Source organism: Embiotoca jacksoni, unplaced genomic scaffold (assembly GCF_022577435.1).
Source record: "Embiotoca jacksoni isolate LCO1_2020_lvr unplaced genomic scaffold, fEmbJac1.0.p SCAF_29, whole genome shotgun sequence".
In the NCBI taxonomy this organism is placed as follows: domain Eukaryota; kingdom Metazoa; phylum Chordata; class Actinopteri; family Embiotocidae; genus Embiotoca; species Embiotoca jacksoni.
Window position 1 is genome coordinate 4,991,186 of NW_027185380.1, and position 17,051 is coordinate 5,008,236.

Below are 17,051 nucleotides of genomic sequence, written 5' to 3' on the forward strand. Positions count from 1 at the left end.
CTGAATCACCATGAACTGATCAGCTCCATGACAACACTGCAGCAGCTGCAGCGTGATGCAGAAATATCTTCACGGCGTGGTGACGGAGCTCCGTCCTGTTTGAGCTGCCTGGTTTTTCGACATGTGATCTGGTGTAAGTCGTGAAGTATGAGAGTACTGATACGTGTTCGTGTGTCCAGGTGGAGGACACCTTCCAGGAGGGTCAGGAGAAGGAGGAGCAGCAGGACAAAGACAACATCAAGGCCGAAGACAACGCCATCGAGATGTCTGAGGACTTTGATGGACAGATGCATGATGGGGAGGAAAATGAAGCAGGTCGGTTTGACCGGGAGGCGGAGCTATCCTCACAAGCTGAACTCTTCTGTTGCCTGGTTTGGTTGTTAGAGACAATTATTATTTATGTCTCTGTTATTATAACAGTCAATTTTTTTAATGATCACAGCTGAGAGGATTTTTCTCTCTTTGAATATCTGCAGGTGAAGATGAAGAGTCGGATAAGGAGGAGGAGGAGCAGCTGGACAAGAAGATGGGGGACCTGGGTGACGGACAGACGGACACTCTGGACGAGAGGATGTGGGGCGACGATGAGGATGATGAGGAGGAGGAAGGGAGTGACAAGGAGGAGGAGTCTGGTCAGGGCATGGACCAGGTACCCCCCCACCCCCACAACACATAACTACACCTGAGGAACATTTACATTGTTTGTGTCACTTGTCTTATTATTCAGTGATTTTAAATGGATCGTTGAAAGCACTATTTCCTGTGAACTCTGACCTCTCAGGGTGAATCAGAGCTGGTTGCCAAAGACGACAGCTCTGAGGCAGCAGACCCGAACAAAGACAAGAAGAACCAGGACAGAGACGAGCAGAAGGACGATGAGGACAAAGAGAAGATCCACGAACAAGGAGATGAGGTGATTTTTTTTTTTTATTAAGAGCTGATGATGTCACACGCTTTTATCTTTTTATTTTTAAAAGTCTCTTCACCCTTCAGCTGTTTTGTTGAACTTCACTGTAAAAACATCCTCAAACGAATCAGTCCACAACTGTCAGGAGGACTCGGACAACAAGTTCCTGTCTAAAACAACTTTTAACACCGAGTCAGTGGTTCTGACTTTAACCTGCAACAATAATGAAACCGCGTGCGTGCGTGCTCATGTCTGATCTTTTTCTCTTCCTGTGTCTCAGAGGGAGTTTGATGAGAACGAAGTGGATCCGTACCACGGTCAGCAGGACAAGAGACCCGAGCCTGAAGCCATGGATCTGCCCGAGGACCTCAACTTGGACCAAGAGGACGAGGCTGGAGACGACGGAGAGCAACAGAGTGATGGTGAGACCTGCTGATGTCACCGTCTCCAAACAGAAACACTGCATGAAAACTAGCTCTCATCTTTATTTCTAAGAAGATGAAGATATACTCTAGGATGCAACAGAAGCTTCTGAACATCTAAAGTGTATAAAACGTAAGAAGAAGTCTTTGTGCTGATTAAGATGTGATTTATACAAACACACACACACCGGACAAAACACACATTCATCAGAAAAAAAATACTACGACCACAGTGGTAACAACCAGCAGGTGTTAAATATGGTGAGTCTCCTCTTCTGTTGCTGAGTCATGATTAAAGGAAATAATGTCAATATTTTCTTCACGCATTCAGTCTTCAGTTTTTTCTCTCACTTGTCCATATCCATTGTTTAAGTCATAAATGTGACTTCCTGTTAATTTGCCGGCATGTTTGTGCCTAATTTATCACTTAAATTTAAACCTTAAACTTTTACAGTGTATGTGAGAGTGACGAGGAAACTTGAAGCAGTGAACTCATTTCTCACATTTCCATATTCAGAGATATAAAATGTTTTATCTTTTCAGAGGAGAATCCATTCGACGTAGAGGACAAAGCCATGGAGCTGGACGAGAAAGAGGACAGACAGAAGAATGAAGAGGAGGAGGAGGGAGGAGGAGCAGAGGAGATGGAGAACCAGCCAGGAGAGGAAAATGAGGAGGAGCAGAAAGCTGAGGAGGAGGAAGGAGGTGAAGGAGCAGAGGGGGAGGAGGAGGAGGAGTCTGCTGAGAAAGATGAAGAAAAGGAGGACAAGGAAGAGAGAGACGGAGAGGCAGGAAGAGACGAGGACATGACCGTACCGAACAACGAAGGACACGAACCGAAGGTGAGGACGTACATGAAGGACTGCGCATGAACAACACAGGTTTGTTCTGTGTTTCACTGGTTAATGATTACAGGAGGAGGAGGAAGGAGGAGACAAGGATGAGGAGCAGCCGGAGTCGGCTGAGAGGAAGGAGCACGACGCAGATGGTCAGACCGGAGAGCAGAACGTTCAGAGCGACACGGCGGTGGAGCTGGCAGGAGAAGCATCAGAGAAGGACGAGGCCAAAGAGGTGAATACCACCTGTCTGTCCTCTCAGCAGGTCACACTTTTATTTTGAAGGGCATCATTCAGCACTTGTACAGAAAACTAGACTGGATATAAAAGTGTTCGTAGCTTCAGGGTCTGAAAAATGAGGCCGGTGCAGAAGTGTCTTAGGCTGCAATACCACCAAGTGCCACTAGAGGTCGGCTCCAAAAAGCCTCCGGCTCCATAGACTCCCATTCAACTTCTCTCATCAAATCCAAAGTGAATAAATTGTGTCCATCAGTTATCTCGGTGTTGTTAGCTAAAGTCACTCCTTCTTATTAGTTTTCTGGAGGTCCATCTGAAAATAGTCCCTCATTCATTAGAAAAGAAGATTCAAAAAGACCTGTTTTTGGAGGCGTGTCTGTTTGATTGACAGGCCTCTGGTGCAGTCAGGTTACAGCTATCGGTGGGCAGGACGTAGTATTTTCAGGTTAACAATCAGATCAGTCAGATCCACTGCTGGCTCCTCCCCCAGCTCGTCCAAATATGGTCACTTCCTGCTCAAAACCGCTCCGAACTAACAAGATGGTGACGGACAGAATCTGAACTGGAGGCTTCATAACGTTCACAAACCAACGATGACGTCACTGATGGTTGGGTGCCAACACATCCATGACTGTTGTGAGTTGTGGTGTAACTTTCAAGCTCGACACTCCGATATAATGAATCATTCTTTAGGAGCACGGCAGCGGAGCAGCTGATGCCAGCCAATCAGAGGGCCACCAGTCGAAGCTGACAGCGAGGATGGCTGCACAGACTCAGACTCAGAGCAGGACTCAGGTATGGACAACATCCTCCGAGTCGGACTGCGTTTGTCTCCGGTTTGAATCCATCTCATCGGTTTTCTGTTTCCTACCTCAGAGCTTCAAGAGGAAACCCGGTCAGGCAGATAACGAGCGCTCGACAGGCGACGACAACGAGCACATCAACAAGCGTCTGCGTACAGTGGAGAGCAGCAAGGATCGCAGCGAGGACACCCGGCAGAGTGACGGCCGGCCGGAGTCCGAGCTGTACGAACACATCAAACAGGGGGAGACGGACTACGACACGCAGACATACGGTCAGTGATCGGTCGTCATAGCAACATACCGTCTCAGTTCACAGCGTTTAACAGCGTTCACCGCTCTCTGTGTTTTTTTAGATGTCGCCAACGCAGACCAGCAGAAAGCGGCGGGGCCTCAGCAGGACACAGAGGACGATCAGAAGGATGGCGCCATGGAAACGGAGGACCAAGAGGAGCAGCTCCAAGTGGCAGAGGTGCAGGAGCTGAAACCCGAACAGCTGGACTCCTCCAAGCTCTCTCAGAAAGGTGTCCACACGTTCTCCAAGTGTGACTTGAACCACACAGAGCATGTTTTCATCACACAGACCTCTGACATCTCCTGACTGTCCGTCTTCCTGTTATGTTGCAGGTGTGGACGGTGGAGAGATGGAGGTGCAGGGGCCGGGAGACGAGGAGGAAGAGGAGAGGTGGAAGGACCGGCAGCAGCCCAGAGAGGAAGAGCGAGCAGAGAGAAACACTGAATCCACCATTCACACTGTTCCTGAGCTGCTGCTGGAAAACCTGCAGGTACACCAACACGCACCTGCTGACTCAGCACTTCTGTTAGCTTAAAGGTCCAGTCCTGCTGGCTGTAAACATAATGACCAAACATCAGAGGACAGTAACATACATTTATAGGTTAGTTCATGTTTTTATGATCCGTCGGTCAGTTACAACACGAGAGCAGTTTCCAGGTCAGATCTTGTAACTGTTTATATTGCGGAGTATTTGTACGTTATTACATTACATTTAGCTGACGTTTTTATCCAAAGCGACTTAGAACATACCGATGGTACACCATCGGGAGCAATTTAGGGTTCAGTGTCTTGCTCAAGGACACTTGGGCATGTGGGCAGGAGGAGCGAACCACCAACCTTCTGATTAGTATGCAACCCAGTCTACCGACTGAGCTACAGCCTCCCTCCCAGGGCCACAGAAAGACTGATGGAAACAAAGACCATTCACGCTCTCATTCACACCTAAGGGCAATTTCTAGAACCACCAATTAACCTGAGGTGCATGTTTTTGAATGTTGGGAGGAAGCCGGAGCACCCGGAGAGAACCCACACAAGCACAGGGAGAACACACAAAGGCCCAGGACCGGATTCGAACCCGGAACCTTTTTGCTGTGAGGCGACAATGCTAACCACTGCACCACTGTTATAAACAAATCTATAGTTTCCTCAAAAAAGGCTTCCAAAAATATTGAATTTAATTTTGGTAATAATATTTAAGTATTTTTCTGCCAACCGCAAACAATAAAGTTTATTCTACAATCTAAACTAATAAAAAAATGTTTTTGTAAAAGTGTCTTGAAACGTGTCATTACAGTAATATTGACTAATTTATACGAAGGCTTATAATTTATATAAAGAAGTAATTTTTAATGGTCAATCCCTCGTCCAATCATCCATCTATTTTTTTTTACATAAAGCAGTTTCTGTTTTAATGACGAGTTAAAAGTATTACAATTGACAAAAGGTTAATGAAGGTCGGTACTGTGAGTAACTGTCGACCATCCTGCTGCCGGTTTTTATTCATATCTTTCACACATTCAGACCAACACAGCTGTCGTTTAACTGCCCAGTGACCTTGTGTTTAGATACCAAATGTAATTGCCTCCATCGTTGCCGTCTTCAGGTAGTGAAAACCTCGCGTTAAGTCAGTGGTTCAGTATTTTAGTTTTATTTCAAGGACATTGAAACCTTGCAGGAGCATGGCGGCTGTAGTCATCTCTCCCAACTCATGTCACCTCCACCTTCTGGCAGCTCCTTTTTCACACATGGACACTGGACGCTATCGTTTTATTAGTCATTGTAAATGAAAAAATGCCCTTGTAGCTCTTTTTTTTGTCCTTTACATTCCTTTTCTTTTCACCCTCTAAAAGATATGAAGGCTCTTTTCTTCTTTTAGTGTTAAACAGTCTATAGTTCTCAATTAAAACTGAAAGATGTGGTCGATGTTCCATGTGTGACATTATATCCTGAACCCATCGCCCTACAAATGTTTCCATAAAACTTCACCATAATGTAATATTGATGTGCAGAGAACGGAGAGAGACCCGGAGGAGATGAGGAAGGAGATGGAGCTGCAGCTGGAGGCCTGGCACAAGCTGACTCCAGGCACGCAGGAGGAGGTGAGGAGGAGAGGAGGAGCAGCAGAGTCTGGCGGTCGCTGTGAAGCATGGCGGCTTCCTGGATCTCATGCTGTGTTCTTCGTCTGTGTTGCAGGAGAGTGCAGCAGCTTCCATGTGGCATCAGTACCACTCGCTGACCTCGGCTCTCTCCCAGCAGCTGTGTGAGCAGCTCCGCCTCATCCTGGAGCCGACGCTGGCCGCCAAGCTCAGGTCAGTCAGAACCGCCCGCCCTCCATCCCATCATGTGTTCACCGGGCAGCCGTGTGGTTAGAAGAACGTGTGGTCACATGTTATGTCCCGCTCCTCCTCAGAGGAGACTACCGCACCGGGAAGCGTCTGAACATGAGGAAGGTCATCCCCTACATCGCCAGTCAGTTCCGCAAAGACAAGATCTGGCTGAGGAGGACGAAGCCCAGCAAGAGGGAGTACCAGATCTGTCTGGCGGTGGACGACTCGTCCAGCATGGTGGACAACCACTCCAAACAGGTCAGGGAGCCCTGTGACATCACCTGCTGTGCTGCTTCCTGGGACACGCCCACATTCAGACAGCTGTGGAATACATGGGAGAAATATTCAAAGAGAAAATATGTTTGCTAAAGCTGTGCGTAGAATGTTTAAAACTTGTTTTCCAGGAGGGGGCACTACGTTGGGATTTGTAACTTTTGCACACACCTTTTTCCCGCTGAAACATCTGTATCCAGCCGTGCAGGATGTCACTTTCACTTTCTGCCAACTAACATAAAGTTAGAATTTTTAGAATATGTACAAAGTATGTTTAGTAAATAGCTCCCGTGTCTCCTGCGTGCGCTGCAGCTGGCCTTCGAATCTCTGTCGGTGATCATCAACGCGCTCACTCTGCTGGAGGTCGGACAGGTGTCTGTGTGCAGGTGAGAACGAGTCACCGTGACATTAACACAGCGTGGTGTACAGTTTGTGATGTCGTAAGTAGATTAAACTAACATGTGCCGTGTGCCTCTGTCCAGTTTCGGTGAGCAGGTGCAGCTGCTGCATCCCTTCCAGCAGCAGTTCAACGACGAGTCGGGCGCTCGGATCCTTCGACTCTGTCAGTTCCAGCAGAAGAAGACCAGGATAGCTCAGGTAGGAACCTTCCATCCAACCTGGTGTCATGCTGGAGAAGCCTGTTGCCATGGCGTCACGGTTCAGGTGGTTCGCAGTGAATGTTTCCCATCAGAAGGTCCCAGTGGAACTCAGTGTTGACAGTCTGATTCTGGGGGACGAACTCACAGTGACACAAAGAAAACCCAGCTGGTGTCTCCTGACCTGAAGATCCTTCTTCTTTGGTCTTGGAGAGTGAAGCTCCGCCCCTCTTGAAACGTGATGTCATCAGAACACCTCGCCCGGCTCATCGCCTCATCGGCGTAGACTTTCTGAACGTTTCTGTTGACCATTTACAGAGTTTGACCCAAAACCTGATGAAAGCTTTCTGTTAAAACAGAACACATGTAACAGAAGTTTTTGCTCTGTTTGTGCGCAGCAGGAACATCCTGGAACTTCATATGTTTCTGTACATCAGGCTTCTGTTTGCTCTCCGTACAGTTTGACTGGTTTGACGAGACGTCTTAAAAAGTCTTAAATTCACTGGAATGAACTTTGAAACCTTGATCACAGCTCACAGCTGGATGAAGTGGAGTATTTGTTCTGCTCCGTCTTGTAATGAAGATTTTAAAGTGTTTCCTGTTCGACTCTCTTCATGTCTCTGCAGTTTTTGGAGACTTCAACAAAAATGTTTCTCGCAGCACGTCAGCAGATTCCAGGATCTGTGAACTCAGGTAAACACTCACACTGCATCAACTGTCAGTCAACTGTCAGTCAGACAGATGTAGACCAGTCAGTAACATCTGGATAGTAAAAGTTATAAATTCTGCTCCAACGCTGCAGCTTTAAACTCGTGAATAGAAACCATGCTGGGACTTCCAGATGTTACAAAAACGTCCAGATGTTACAAACTTCTAATTGTTACAAATGTCCAGAGGCTACAAACTTCCAGATGCTACAAAATTCTAGTTGTTACAAACTTCCAGATGTTACAAACGTCCAGATGTTACAAAATTCTAGTTGTTACAAATGTCCAGATGTTACAAACTTCCAGATGTTACAAACGTCCAGATGTTACAAACTTCTAATTGTTACAAATGTCCAGATGTTACAAAATTCTAGTTGTTACAAAATTCTAGTTGTTACAAACGTCCAGATGTTACAAACGTCCAGTTGTTACAAAATTCTAGTTGTTACAAACGTCCAGATGTTACAAACGTCCAGATGTCACAAAATTCCAGTTGTTACAAACGTCCAGATGTTACAAATGTCCAGATATTACAAACTTCCAGATGTTACAAACATCCAGATGTTCCAAAATTCTAGTTGTTACAAACGTCCAGCTGTTAAGTGTCCCTGTCTGACCTGTGGCATCTTCACAGAGACGGCCCAGCTGCTGGTGGTGGTGTCCGACGGTCGGGGGTTGTTCCTGGAGGGGAAGGACAGAGTGACATCCGCTGCACAAGCCGCTCGCAGCGCCAACGTCTTCGTCATCTTCGTGGTTCTGGACAACCCCACCTCTCGGGTAAGACGCGCAGAATGACACCGTCTCTGTCTTTTAAATGTCCAGATGTGAGGATGAACTAACGTCTGCTGTGCTGCAGGACTCCATCCTGGACATCAAGGTGCCCATCTTCAAAGGGCCGGGAGAGCTGCCAGAGATCCGCTCCTACATGGACGAGTTTCCCTTCCCGTTCTACGTCATCCTGCGGGACGTCAACGCCCTGCCGGAGACGCTGAGCGACGCCCTCAGGCAGTGGTTCGAACTAGTCACGGCAGCTGACCAATGAGAAGCCATCTAACTGCACAACGCCAATCTGCTGCTCGCCTCTCAGAATACAGACTGACAGAGAAGAGACAGACTGTCCGCTGTACATGTGCCTTTATTTTCTTATTCTCTGTAGATTTTAGGAGTTTCGTAGCAGCCTGCTGTTTTCTTCCTCCGCAGGATCCAGTTTCTTTTGTAATGTAACGAGGATTGCTTTAACTTGCACGTCTGAGATTAAATAATAGGAAACAGAAATGTGACGTCCCTGCGTGTGAACCCGTGTCAGTAAATACCTCTTCCTCCCGTGTACGATAGCCCCGATTCACGTTTGTGTGGATGTTTTAGTCGGTGTTACAGAGATCATGGACTCATTCATCTTCATGAACACAGCAGCAGGTGAAGAGAGCTGCAGGACTGAGCTGTGTGCTACAAAGAAAACACCTTCCTGAAGTCTGGAGGGAACAGGAAGACATTGTGATTGATGTTTGGAGGATATAAAATGTGCCTTGGAGAGAACACTTCCCACCTGAACCAGCTGCCGTGGAAACGGATCAGAGGTGCGGTTACAGCTCTGTCGGGATCTTCACATGTTCACACGTCCGGTTTGATAAAAGCCCCCAGCGGGAGCCATTGATCTGCTGTGTTCATCTCCCATCCACACCGTGCGTCTGTGACAGCATGTGGACGAGCAGTGAGACGTGTGCGTTCAGTCATGTAACATACATGTAAGATCATATTCAGGTTCACTGCATCCATCTGACAATAAACCGTTTACAAGGTGAACTTGTTTTAACCTCTTCATTCTTCGACTGGAGGGTCACGTGATGCTCCGCCCACCTGAACCCGGGAACCCCGAGACGCCACGCAGAGACATGGACAGTAAGAAGGACAAAGACAGTCTAAGAAGGACAGACGTGTACAGTAGAGTAAGATGGACAGAGACGTGGACAGTAAGAAGGACAGACACATGGACAGTAAGAAGGACAGAGACATTGACAGTACAACAAGAAGGACAGAGATGTGGACAGTAAGACGGACAGTAAAACGGACAGTAAGATAAACAGTAAGAAGGACAGACGTGGACAGACGTGGCTTCAAGTCAGTTATACACATACTTTATTTAAACAAGCAGTCGCTATTAAAAACAGCATCAACATTCAATTTCTAAAAGCAATTTCAAAATGCAAATCAGATTATCTTTGACATTTTTTGGACATTTTGTACGACATACGACGTACTAAAAAAATGTTTTTACATTTTGGATGACCTACTATGGTATGACATTCATATGAGTTTTTGGAGGACGTGCAATAGTTTGACATTTTGATCACATTTTGGACGACAGCGTCTTTCCTTGTGTATTTTCCTTCCTTTCCCTCGTGTGTCATTGCTGGTGTTTTTTTGGTTGGTCATGTGCGCCGCGTTTCGTCCGTCTGGAGGGAGACGATTCTTCCACTAACCACTGTTATTTAAACATCACTTTAATATATTATGATAAGAACACATTTTTGTCCTGATATTTTCTAATGTGTGATGTCGTGCTCAGTTTCTCCAGAGGCAGAGGGTTCTGGGGATCTACAGAACACACCTATTTGATTCACAGCGTGTTCCAGGTGTTCCAGATGTGTCCAATTATGCTTTTTTTCATTCCCTTTCCTGCCTTCATGAACAGCGTCCTTGAAGGTTTAGTGCTCCGGTCTGAGTATAGATTTGGATTGGACCCTTTCCCAAGATCATTCTGCACGTGTAAAAGCAGCAGCTGAGCCGCTATCCTCCCACCACCAGGGGGAGTCCTCCTAGTCCTCCCGCCACCAGGTGGAGACAAACAGCCACTGAACGGCTTCTCGCGTCACCATAACATCCGCCTGTGAGGCTCTTCGGCTGGGTTGCAGCAGTCAGTCAGAGATGACAGTTTCAAGGTTACCGACTGCAGCACTTTCTTTAAAACAGGTAAACACAGACAGCAGCGGAAGAACCATTATTGATCACTGAAACCAGAACCAGCTGATAGCAGCGCTAACGGTCTTAGCTTGATAGCTAATCTGTATAGCTATGCTGGCCAGCCCCAGATTGGAGCATATATGTATATTTGGGTAATTTATAAAGTACAATACGGATAATTATGATTGCTCTAAAAAAAATCTTGAGAAACTGGTCACAGACTCTTCCATACAGGGGTTGTTGGTCCAGCGAGCACACTGCGGATCCTGGAATAGTTGAAGTCAGAACCAGGCTTCACTGGACTCACTGCTGAATCACCTTTAAACAAAAAAAGACCTTCAAGTTATTTAAAACATCACTTTAATATATTATGAGAAGAACACATTTTTGTCTTAATGTGTGACGTCTTGCTCAGTTTCTCCAGAGGCAGAAGGTCCTGGGGATCTACAGAACCATGCTGAGGACCATCCGGCAGGTACCGGCCGAGGCCGACCGGAAGTACCTGAGTGACTGGGCCAGAGAGGAGTTCAAGAGGAACAAGAACGCCACAGAGCAGGTGAATACAGTCTGGATGTGTTGGTGTCTGCAGGTTAAAGTCCAGTACGACGCAATAACAACAAGTTCAACTGATGGTGTGGAGGAGTTTGCTTTTTAATTAATGCTTCAGTGCTGCTGGCCTCCACAGTGTTGTTCACTTAATGTTGGACTTCTGAGATCATGGAAACGTTGGGAGTCATTTTCCTCTGCCGTGTTTCCTCAGGATACCATACGCATGATGATGACACAAGCCAACAACCACCTGGTGGCGCTGCAGAAGTCTCTGGCGCTGGCCCGCAGTTAACTGCCGTGGACTGTTTGTGGACTGTTTTTCAAAGACCACCGTCATGTGGTCTGTGTGGACTCTTGAGGTAACCATGGAGATGGGAAAGCTCTCCCTGCGGTGACTGATGTCTGGTTGGACTCCAGGATGGATGCAGGGATGACGGCGACCTGAAGGCCTCATCCTGTGAGGCTGTCAACATGCATGTAAATACAATATGTATTAAAGATGAACTCATGAAACTACAGACACGTTTAGAAATATCTTTTTTTTTTTTAATACAAAACATCTTTCCTGGCGTCATCATGAAAGACCAACAGCAGACAGTAATACTGCAACACAATTCGGAGCTTCTTCATGCAACATGTGACGGGATTCACCTTTAATGTTCAGGTGGTCCTCGACAGGTCGGATCAGCTGTTCACTGGGATCGTTTGTTCGACACTGTCGTCGTTTCCTGTTTTTTAAAGTCCGTTTTCTGAAGGCTGCTTCACCTTTTCACTGGAATGTAAACACTTCACTGCACTACAGTCAGTTAACAGCTTGAACTCGCTGTGGACACGCTGCTCTTTAACGGAGCTTTAGAACTCGAAGCCGTTTCTCACGTCGGTGTGACACAAATAAAAGTACAGTCAACTAAAGTAACTCCCTTTTTGCAGTCAAAATCATTTCAGGAATTATTTTATGTATTTTTTTTCTCAAACTAAAACAAAGATGCAGCTTCAGGTCCCCCCCTTTAGTCTCCAAACAACTGAACAAGTTTAATTATAGTGGTCATCCATCCGCATCCATACAAACACGGTTCAGCTACAGTCTCATATATTAATATAGTGGCGCTTTAAAGTTAGTGAACTCTGTAGGATGTCAGTCATCAGATTTTACACAATTAAATAAATGAAACAAATACACTCGGTCAGGATGTAAAACCTGTTCGATTAGCAGTTAATTTTTTTTTTTTAAAAAGGCGTAACTTTGCAGCAGTTACAGGCCTCACTTCCATTAGTTAATATTAATATGAATAAATCCACCATCATAAGAACACTGAACAGCGATGGAGACACTGCTTTTCATTCGTTGTTCACAAAACGTCATACCGACAAACGCTGCTGGAAAAAAAATGTGTTTATAGATGAGATCAAAATAGAAGTTTGGGTGGTTTTAAGCGTATGATGTCACTTCTTGTTGATATCTAGAGATTTGCTGCTAGTTTAAGATTTATCTCAGCTTTTTTTTTTTTTAGCTCATCTGTCAATCATCTGTACAGCTGCTAATTTAAAATATCTAACACACGTCTCCGGTAAACTTGATGTACTGATTCAGATTATCAGTTAGCAGCAATGTGTTCGTGATAATTATAGTTTCTTCAGCTGATGTGCAGGATTTTAGTGTCATTTGTTTAACTGGGTTTTTTTTACCTACTTTTAAAGACGTGTGAAAAATGTTGTTTGAGGTGATATTTATGCAGAAATATGGAATATTGTGTTACGCAGGTTTAAATTCAGAAGTGTGGCGTGATGAGCGTGTTCGGTGTGATGGAGCGTCTCTATCCTACAAACAACACAGCCTATCTCTAACATCTAGCTTTACATTTACAGGTTTATTTACAACACCAGCTGCTCCTTTTACTAAAGAACTGGCCAGGGTTACCGTGACAACCAGCAGGACAGAGACGTGAATGTGGAACATTTTTAGGCCTCTCTAAAACCAGAATAAGGTGTATTCTGATCTGATTTGACGTATGTAATTGATGCTCGTCCGGGAGGGGCATCACTTCTGCGTCTTCCTGTCGTGGCTGCTGAAAGAAGGTCAAATCTGACATCACGTGTGTTTTACGCCGTGACAGACGAGGTGCGTGTCAGCATTCGTCCTGCCTGTTAGTCCTCAGGACTCTCAGCTCGTCCTCCAGGCAGGAGATCCTGTCGATCAGAGCCTCCCTGTCGGCCGCGGCCCGCCGGTCGGCCTGCCAGCGAGCCTCCTGCACCTTCCTCTCATACCAGCGCTCCATCTGCGTGGACACCGCCTCGAAGAAATACTGGGTGACCTCCAGGGCGTGCATGTTGTCCTTCTCCTGAGCGAAGGAGGGCCCGCCGGGCTGGCCTCCGAACACCTCCAGAGTCCGGGCCCCTGCGGCCCCCCTGGACTTGGCCCTGCCGTGTGAATAATGCTTCTTATGGTGCTTCCCTCTGTCGCGGCCTCGCTCCCGCTCTCTGAGACCAGCTTCAGTCCTGTCGCTGCAGCGGCGCTCCGCGGCCGGAGACAGGCTGCTGGCTCGCTGGCCCCCGCTGGCCCCCGCCGGGTGGACGTCCTGCAGGTCCTGGTTCTTCCTCCGGGGGTCAGCGCTCATCACCGGGCGCTCCTTCGGGCGCACCACCTGGACAGATGACAGCGGGGGTCCCGGCTGCTGCAGGAGAGGTGACCTCTGCGTGACGAGCCTTATCACCATCTGTTCGGAGTTCAGAAGCAGTCGGTCAACGTTTAATTACACGGTGGAAACCAGCCGTCCTGGTAATGAGCCAGTCATGAACCACAACACCGCAGCCCTCTGCCTCTCTGACAGCTTTGTTATTGAGTAGCATGAAGTAATCGAATGAAGAAATGTAATTTGAATGTGGAAAAGACTGGATGAAAATGTTGTGGTGTAGTGAATCTGTTTGTTGAGTTTTACCTGGAGAGCTCTCCACATGAACCACAAAGTAGTGGTTGGCTGACCCTCCCTCTGCCACGCTGGGCTCCCCCCAGCCGGTCTCCTCCTTGCTGGACTTCCCCCGGCCAGTCTCCTCCTTGCTGGACTTCCCCCGGCCGGTCTCCTCCTTGCTGGACTCCAGCAGCGCCGGGTTGGTGTGGATCTCCAGGCAGCTGCTTTCCTGCCCGGCAGGTAGCACGGTGAGACCGGCTCCGTCAGCTTCACTCAGACCCTCGGCCACAGAGGACGAGCCCTGCTTGGTGCTGCCGGGTTCTCCCGTCAGACGGACCTCCATGTTCTGCAGTCTGGACAGACACCAGCTTTTCAGCTCGCTGACCAGAGACGCCTGCTTAAAGGACGTAAACCACACAGAACAGTTCTGTTATTAAAGGACCGTTACGGTGGTTAGATCAGGTCTCATTTGTTTACTCGGTTCACTGGACTTGGTGCTGAAAAGAAAAGAATATCTAATGATTCATGCTAATGGGATCTTTAAATTGAGTTAATCCTCCCAGGACAGACTCCAGGGGCCTCATGTAAAACCATAACCACACCACGGGGCCTGATGGATGCCGCTTCCCACGCAAAAGTCTGGATTTATTTACAAAAAAAAACAACATGACAGGAAAATGTGCTGTGAGCGAACTCTGAGCCATCATACGCAGGCTTTGGAGACGAGGTGGTGATTTGAAGCCAGATTGTAGAAATGAAATGTGACAGACATCTTGATATAACAAAGCCTCTTACACATTTCATTTCACTTCGTATCACATGTTATACGGGTCCACTGTATCATTAACAGTCTAACCAGCAGCGCAACTGTGTTCGTGAACTACAATTATTCTACGTTCAATTGTACATAATCGAAACAAATCAAAGCTCAGAGCAGAGGGAGGATGAAATACAGGACGATGTCGGGATGTGACACGTTCTGGAAATTATACTCAATACTAAGTCTGAATATAATGAGTCATTTTCTCCCCGTTAACACGACAAACTGATCATCATCATCATCATCATCTGTAAAAGTAGTCGGATTTAGAGCGGACACGTCGTCCTGTGGCTGAACTGACCCTTTAACAACCAGTCACGGCACTAACTTACCACACGGCATCAGGTAGGAAACGTTTCCCTTTTAATTTGGATTATACAGATAACACAAAGCTGCTTCTCTAATTTCTCTGTCGGTATTTATTCTTACGACTGTACATACGTCAGAACATTAATTTTAATAATGTGTTGCAACCCAAAGTCCAGAAACCCCTGAAATCTGAATGGTACTGTTGGGTCAGTGGGGGCCCATTAAAAAGCCAAAGCCAGGACGCCTTGACTTGAAGCCAAATAGGGCCTTTTTATGTTTTTTTTTTTTTTTTTTTTTATTCCCCTCAAGCTCTTCTCTGCAGAGGAGCTTTTTAAAGCTTTCATTTTAACAAGACAAGCCATCATGCATGATCCTCATGTCTGTTTACCAGTCAAGTAGACTGTACAACTCTAAATGGCTGGAGTCACTTCTATTTTTCCAAAGATTTTTTTATTTAACCATTTTGTGATGACTGAGGGTAAACTTGGAGGGTGGGGGGGGGGGGGGGGGGGTAAAGGAGGCATGTGACGTGATTTTATCTTTTTTTTTTTTTTTTTCAAATACATGAGTGTAATCTCGTACACAGATGTACGCTCCATCAACGTGGCTGCTGAAGTTATTTTTCAATGCGCTGCTGACAAAAAAAACAAAAACAACAACGCATCGTCTCATTGTGATGCGATTCCTTTAAAAAGTTCCAATTGTGACCTGCGAGCCTCATGAAGGAGGGTTAGAACTTTCTGGTTCATCAAAAATAGATCTCTTCCACTGTGTAAAATGATCCTCCTCATCATCAGGATAGCTTTGTCTTCAAATATAAATAAGTAAGGAAAATATGTGTTGCCACTAATGTTTTTGTAAAATAATTTAGTGAGTTGAAAGCAGTGAAACACACGAGTCACGTGTCAGTGTTAGCAGTTTTCAGCATAGGTGCGCTGTCATAGTCCTGTATTCATTAGATGACAAATAAAAAGGAGACACATCCATGTATAAATAACATATGATCATGTGAAACCCTACTTGAGGCAGAAACACAATTTTCCGTGTGTTTCTTAAGGTGCAGCTTCTCTTTAGTTTTTTGGGATGATTCAAGTGTTTAACATTTAAAACCTGAAACAAAGCAAAAATGCAGCAACAAATATTGTCAAATCTAAGAGGCTTTTTCAGTGTGCGGGCTGAACAGTATGTCGGAGTGGGAGGAGATAGTCTAACCTGGACAGGATGTTGTTAAAAAAAAAATAAAAAAAAATAAAGATTTTCTGTAAGGGGAGCTGAAATGAACTCTGATGAGGTGAATATCCAAGATCACATTAAACAGCATCAGAGAACTGCAGAGCAGAGCATCGGCTTTTAATATCTTCTCAGACTTTGATCACAGTTTGACGTAGTTTTTTTTTAAGGAATACGGAGCTCAGCGTAATGGAGACTTCTTCTTTAGTTTGTGACCACCAAACAATCGGAGCTTCACATCCATTTCTGTGTCAGACAATCAGAGCCACATGGATCATTTTGTACGCGTCAACCTTCACAACGTGCTCTGCATTTCCCATTTATGTTTGAGTGTGGGTGTGTTGAAGGCACACATTTCCACGTGGATTGTGATCTCTAAGGGGAACACTGTGCAGGTGTGCGGTTTTATAAATCCTCTGCACTGTTTAATAAACGAGGCACGTGTTTGGTTTATTGTCTCCTGGGAGATGATGACGGTGACATGAACAGTGGAGGTCAATGCAGGACTCATACCTCTGAGATCTATCCAGGAGATCTATCCAGCCCTCGCATCCACTGTGTTCTCTCAGGATTAAACTTCAGTGTGTGGAGAACATGACTCACATCTTACACAGAGTCACAGTTACGTTTGTGCTGATTCTGCTGCTGCGAGGCGTCACAGTGATGTTCAGTATATTCTGCAGCAGAGAGCTGAACAGGTGAGCACGCTGCTGGTGTTACCTGAGTCTTCTCCGTCTCCTGACGCTCCTGCAGCGCTCGCTGCTCAATCCTCTGCAGACACTCACTCTTCTCCGCTGCCACTCTCTCCACCGTCATCTTATCCAGAGCTCGGATCTAACAGCAAAAAAAAAAAAAAAAAAAAAAAAAAAAAAATCT

General features: G+C 46.1%; 3 protein-coding genes across 3 annotated transcripts in view; 2 read left to right on the forward strand and 1 right to left on the reverse strand.

The window, feature by feature from the left end:
- Nucleotides 1-9,197, forward strand: part of mdn1 (midasin AAA ATPase 1) — a 74,401-nt gene extending 65,204 nt beyond the window's left edge. The window contains 18 exon segments of the mRNA XM_069161529.1: nucleotides 180-315; nucleotides 477-649; nucleotides 782-913; nucleotides 1,188-1,329; nucleotides 1,873-2,171; nucleotides 2,245-2,400; nucleotides 3,096-3,192; nucleotides 3,274-3,477; nucleotides 3,559-3,726; nucleotides 3,830-3,987; nucleotides 5,507-5,596; nucleotides 5,691-5,806; nucleotides 5,908-6,082; nucleotides 6,410-6,483; nucleotides 6,580-6,694; nucleotides 7,320-7,386; nucleotides 8,035-8,177; nucleotides 8,257-9,197. Coding sequence (XP_069017630.1) covers nucleotides 180-315; nucleotides 477-649; nucleotides 782-913; nucleotides 1,188-1,329; nucleotides 1,873-2,171; nucleotides 2,245-2,400; nucleotides 3,096-3,192; nucleotides 3,274-3,477; nucleotides 3,559-3,726; nucleotides 3,830-3,987; nucleotides 5,507-5,596; nucleotides 5,691-5,806; nucleotides 5,908-6,082; nucleotides 6,410-6,483; nucleotides 6,580-6,694; nucleotides 7,320-7,386; nucleotides 8,035-8,177; nucleotides 8,257-8,442 — 2,631 coding nt within the window. The 3' untranslated portion in view covers nucleotides 8,443-9,197.
- A 1,081-nt stretch (nucleotides 9,198-10,278) lies between these two features.
- On the forward strand, nucleotides 10,279-11,428 carry lyrm2 (LYR motif containing 2). Its single transcript, XM_069161646.1, has 3 exons — nucleotides 10,279-10,370; nucleotides 10,777-10,917; nucleotides 11,122-11,428. The coding sequence occupies exons 1-3, from the start codon at nucleotides 10,326-10,328 to the stop codon at nucleotides 11,200-11,202; spliced, it is 267 nt and encodes an 88-aa protein (XP_069017747.1). The 5' UTR covers nucleotides 10,279-10,325; the 3' UTR covers nucleotides 11,203-11,428.
- A 492-nt stretch (nucleotides 11,429-11,920) lies between these two features.
- Nucleotides 11,921-17,051, reverse strand: part of ankrd6b (ankyrin repeat domain 6b) — a 39,469-nt gene continuing 34,338 nt past the window's right edge. Inside the window, 4 exon segments of the mRNA XM_069161645.1 lie at nucleotides 11,921-13,579; nucleotides 13,581-13,624; nucleotides 13,847-14,210; nucleotides 16,896-17,009. Of these exon segments, the coding sequence (XP_069017746.1) occupies nucleotides 13,037-13,579; nucleotides 13,581-13,624; nucleotides 13,847-14,210; nucleotides 16,896-17,009 (1,065 nt within the window). The 3' untranslated portion in view covers nucleotides 11,921-13,036.

What these genes read in the sequence shown, in the direction of transcription:
- lyrm2 (XM_069161646.1), top strand. Translation starts at nt 10,326, where the DNA reads ATGACAGTTTCAAGGTTACCGACTGCAGCACTTTCTTTAAAACAG. An exon ending in CAGCACTTTCTTTAAAACAG is followed by an intron (nt 10,371 to 10,776) that starts GTAAACACAGAC and finishes CGTCTTGCTCAG; the next exon opens with TTTCTCCAGAGGCAGAAGGT. An exon ending in ACAAGAACGCCACAGAGCAG is followed by an intron (nt 10,918 to 11,121) that starts GTGAATACAGTC and finishes GTGTTTCCTCAG; the next exon opens with GATACCATACGCATGATGAT.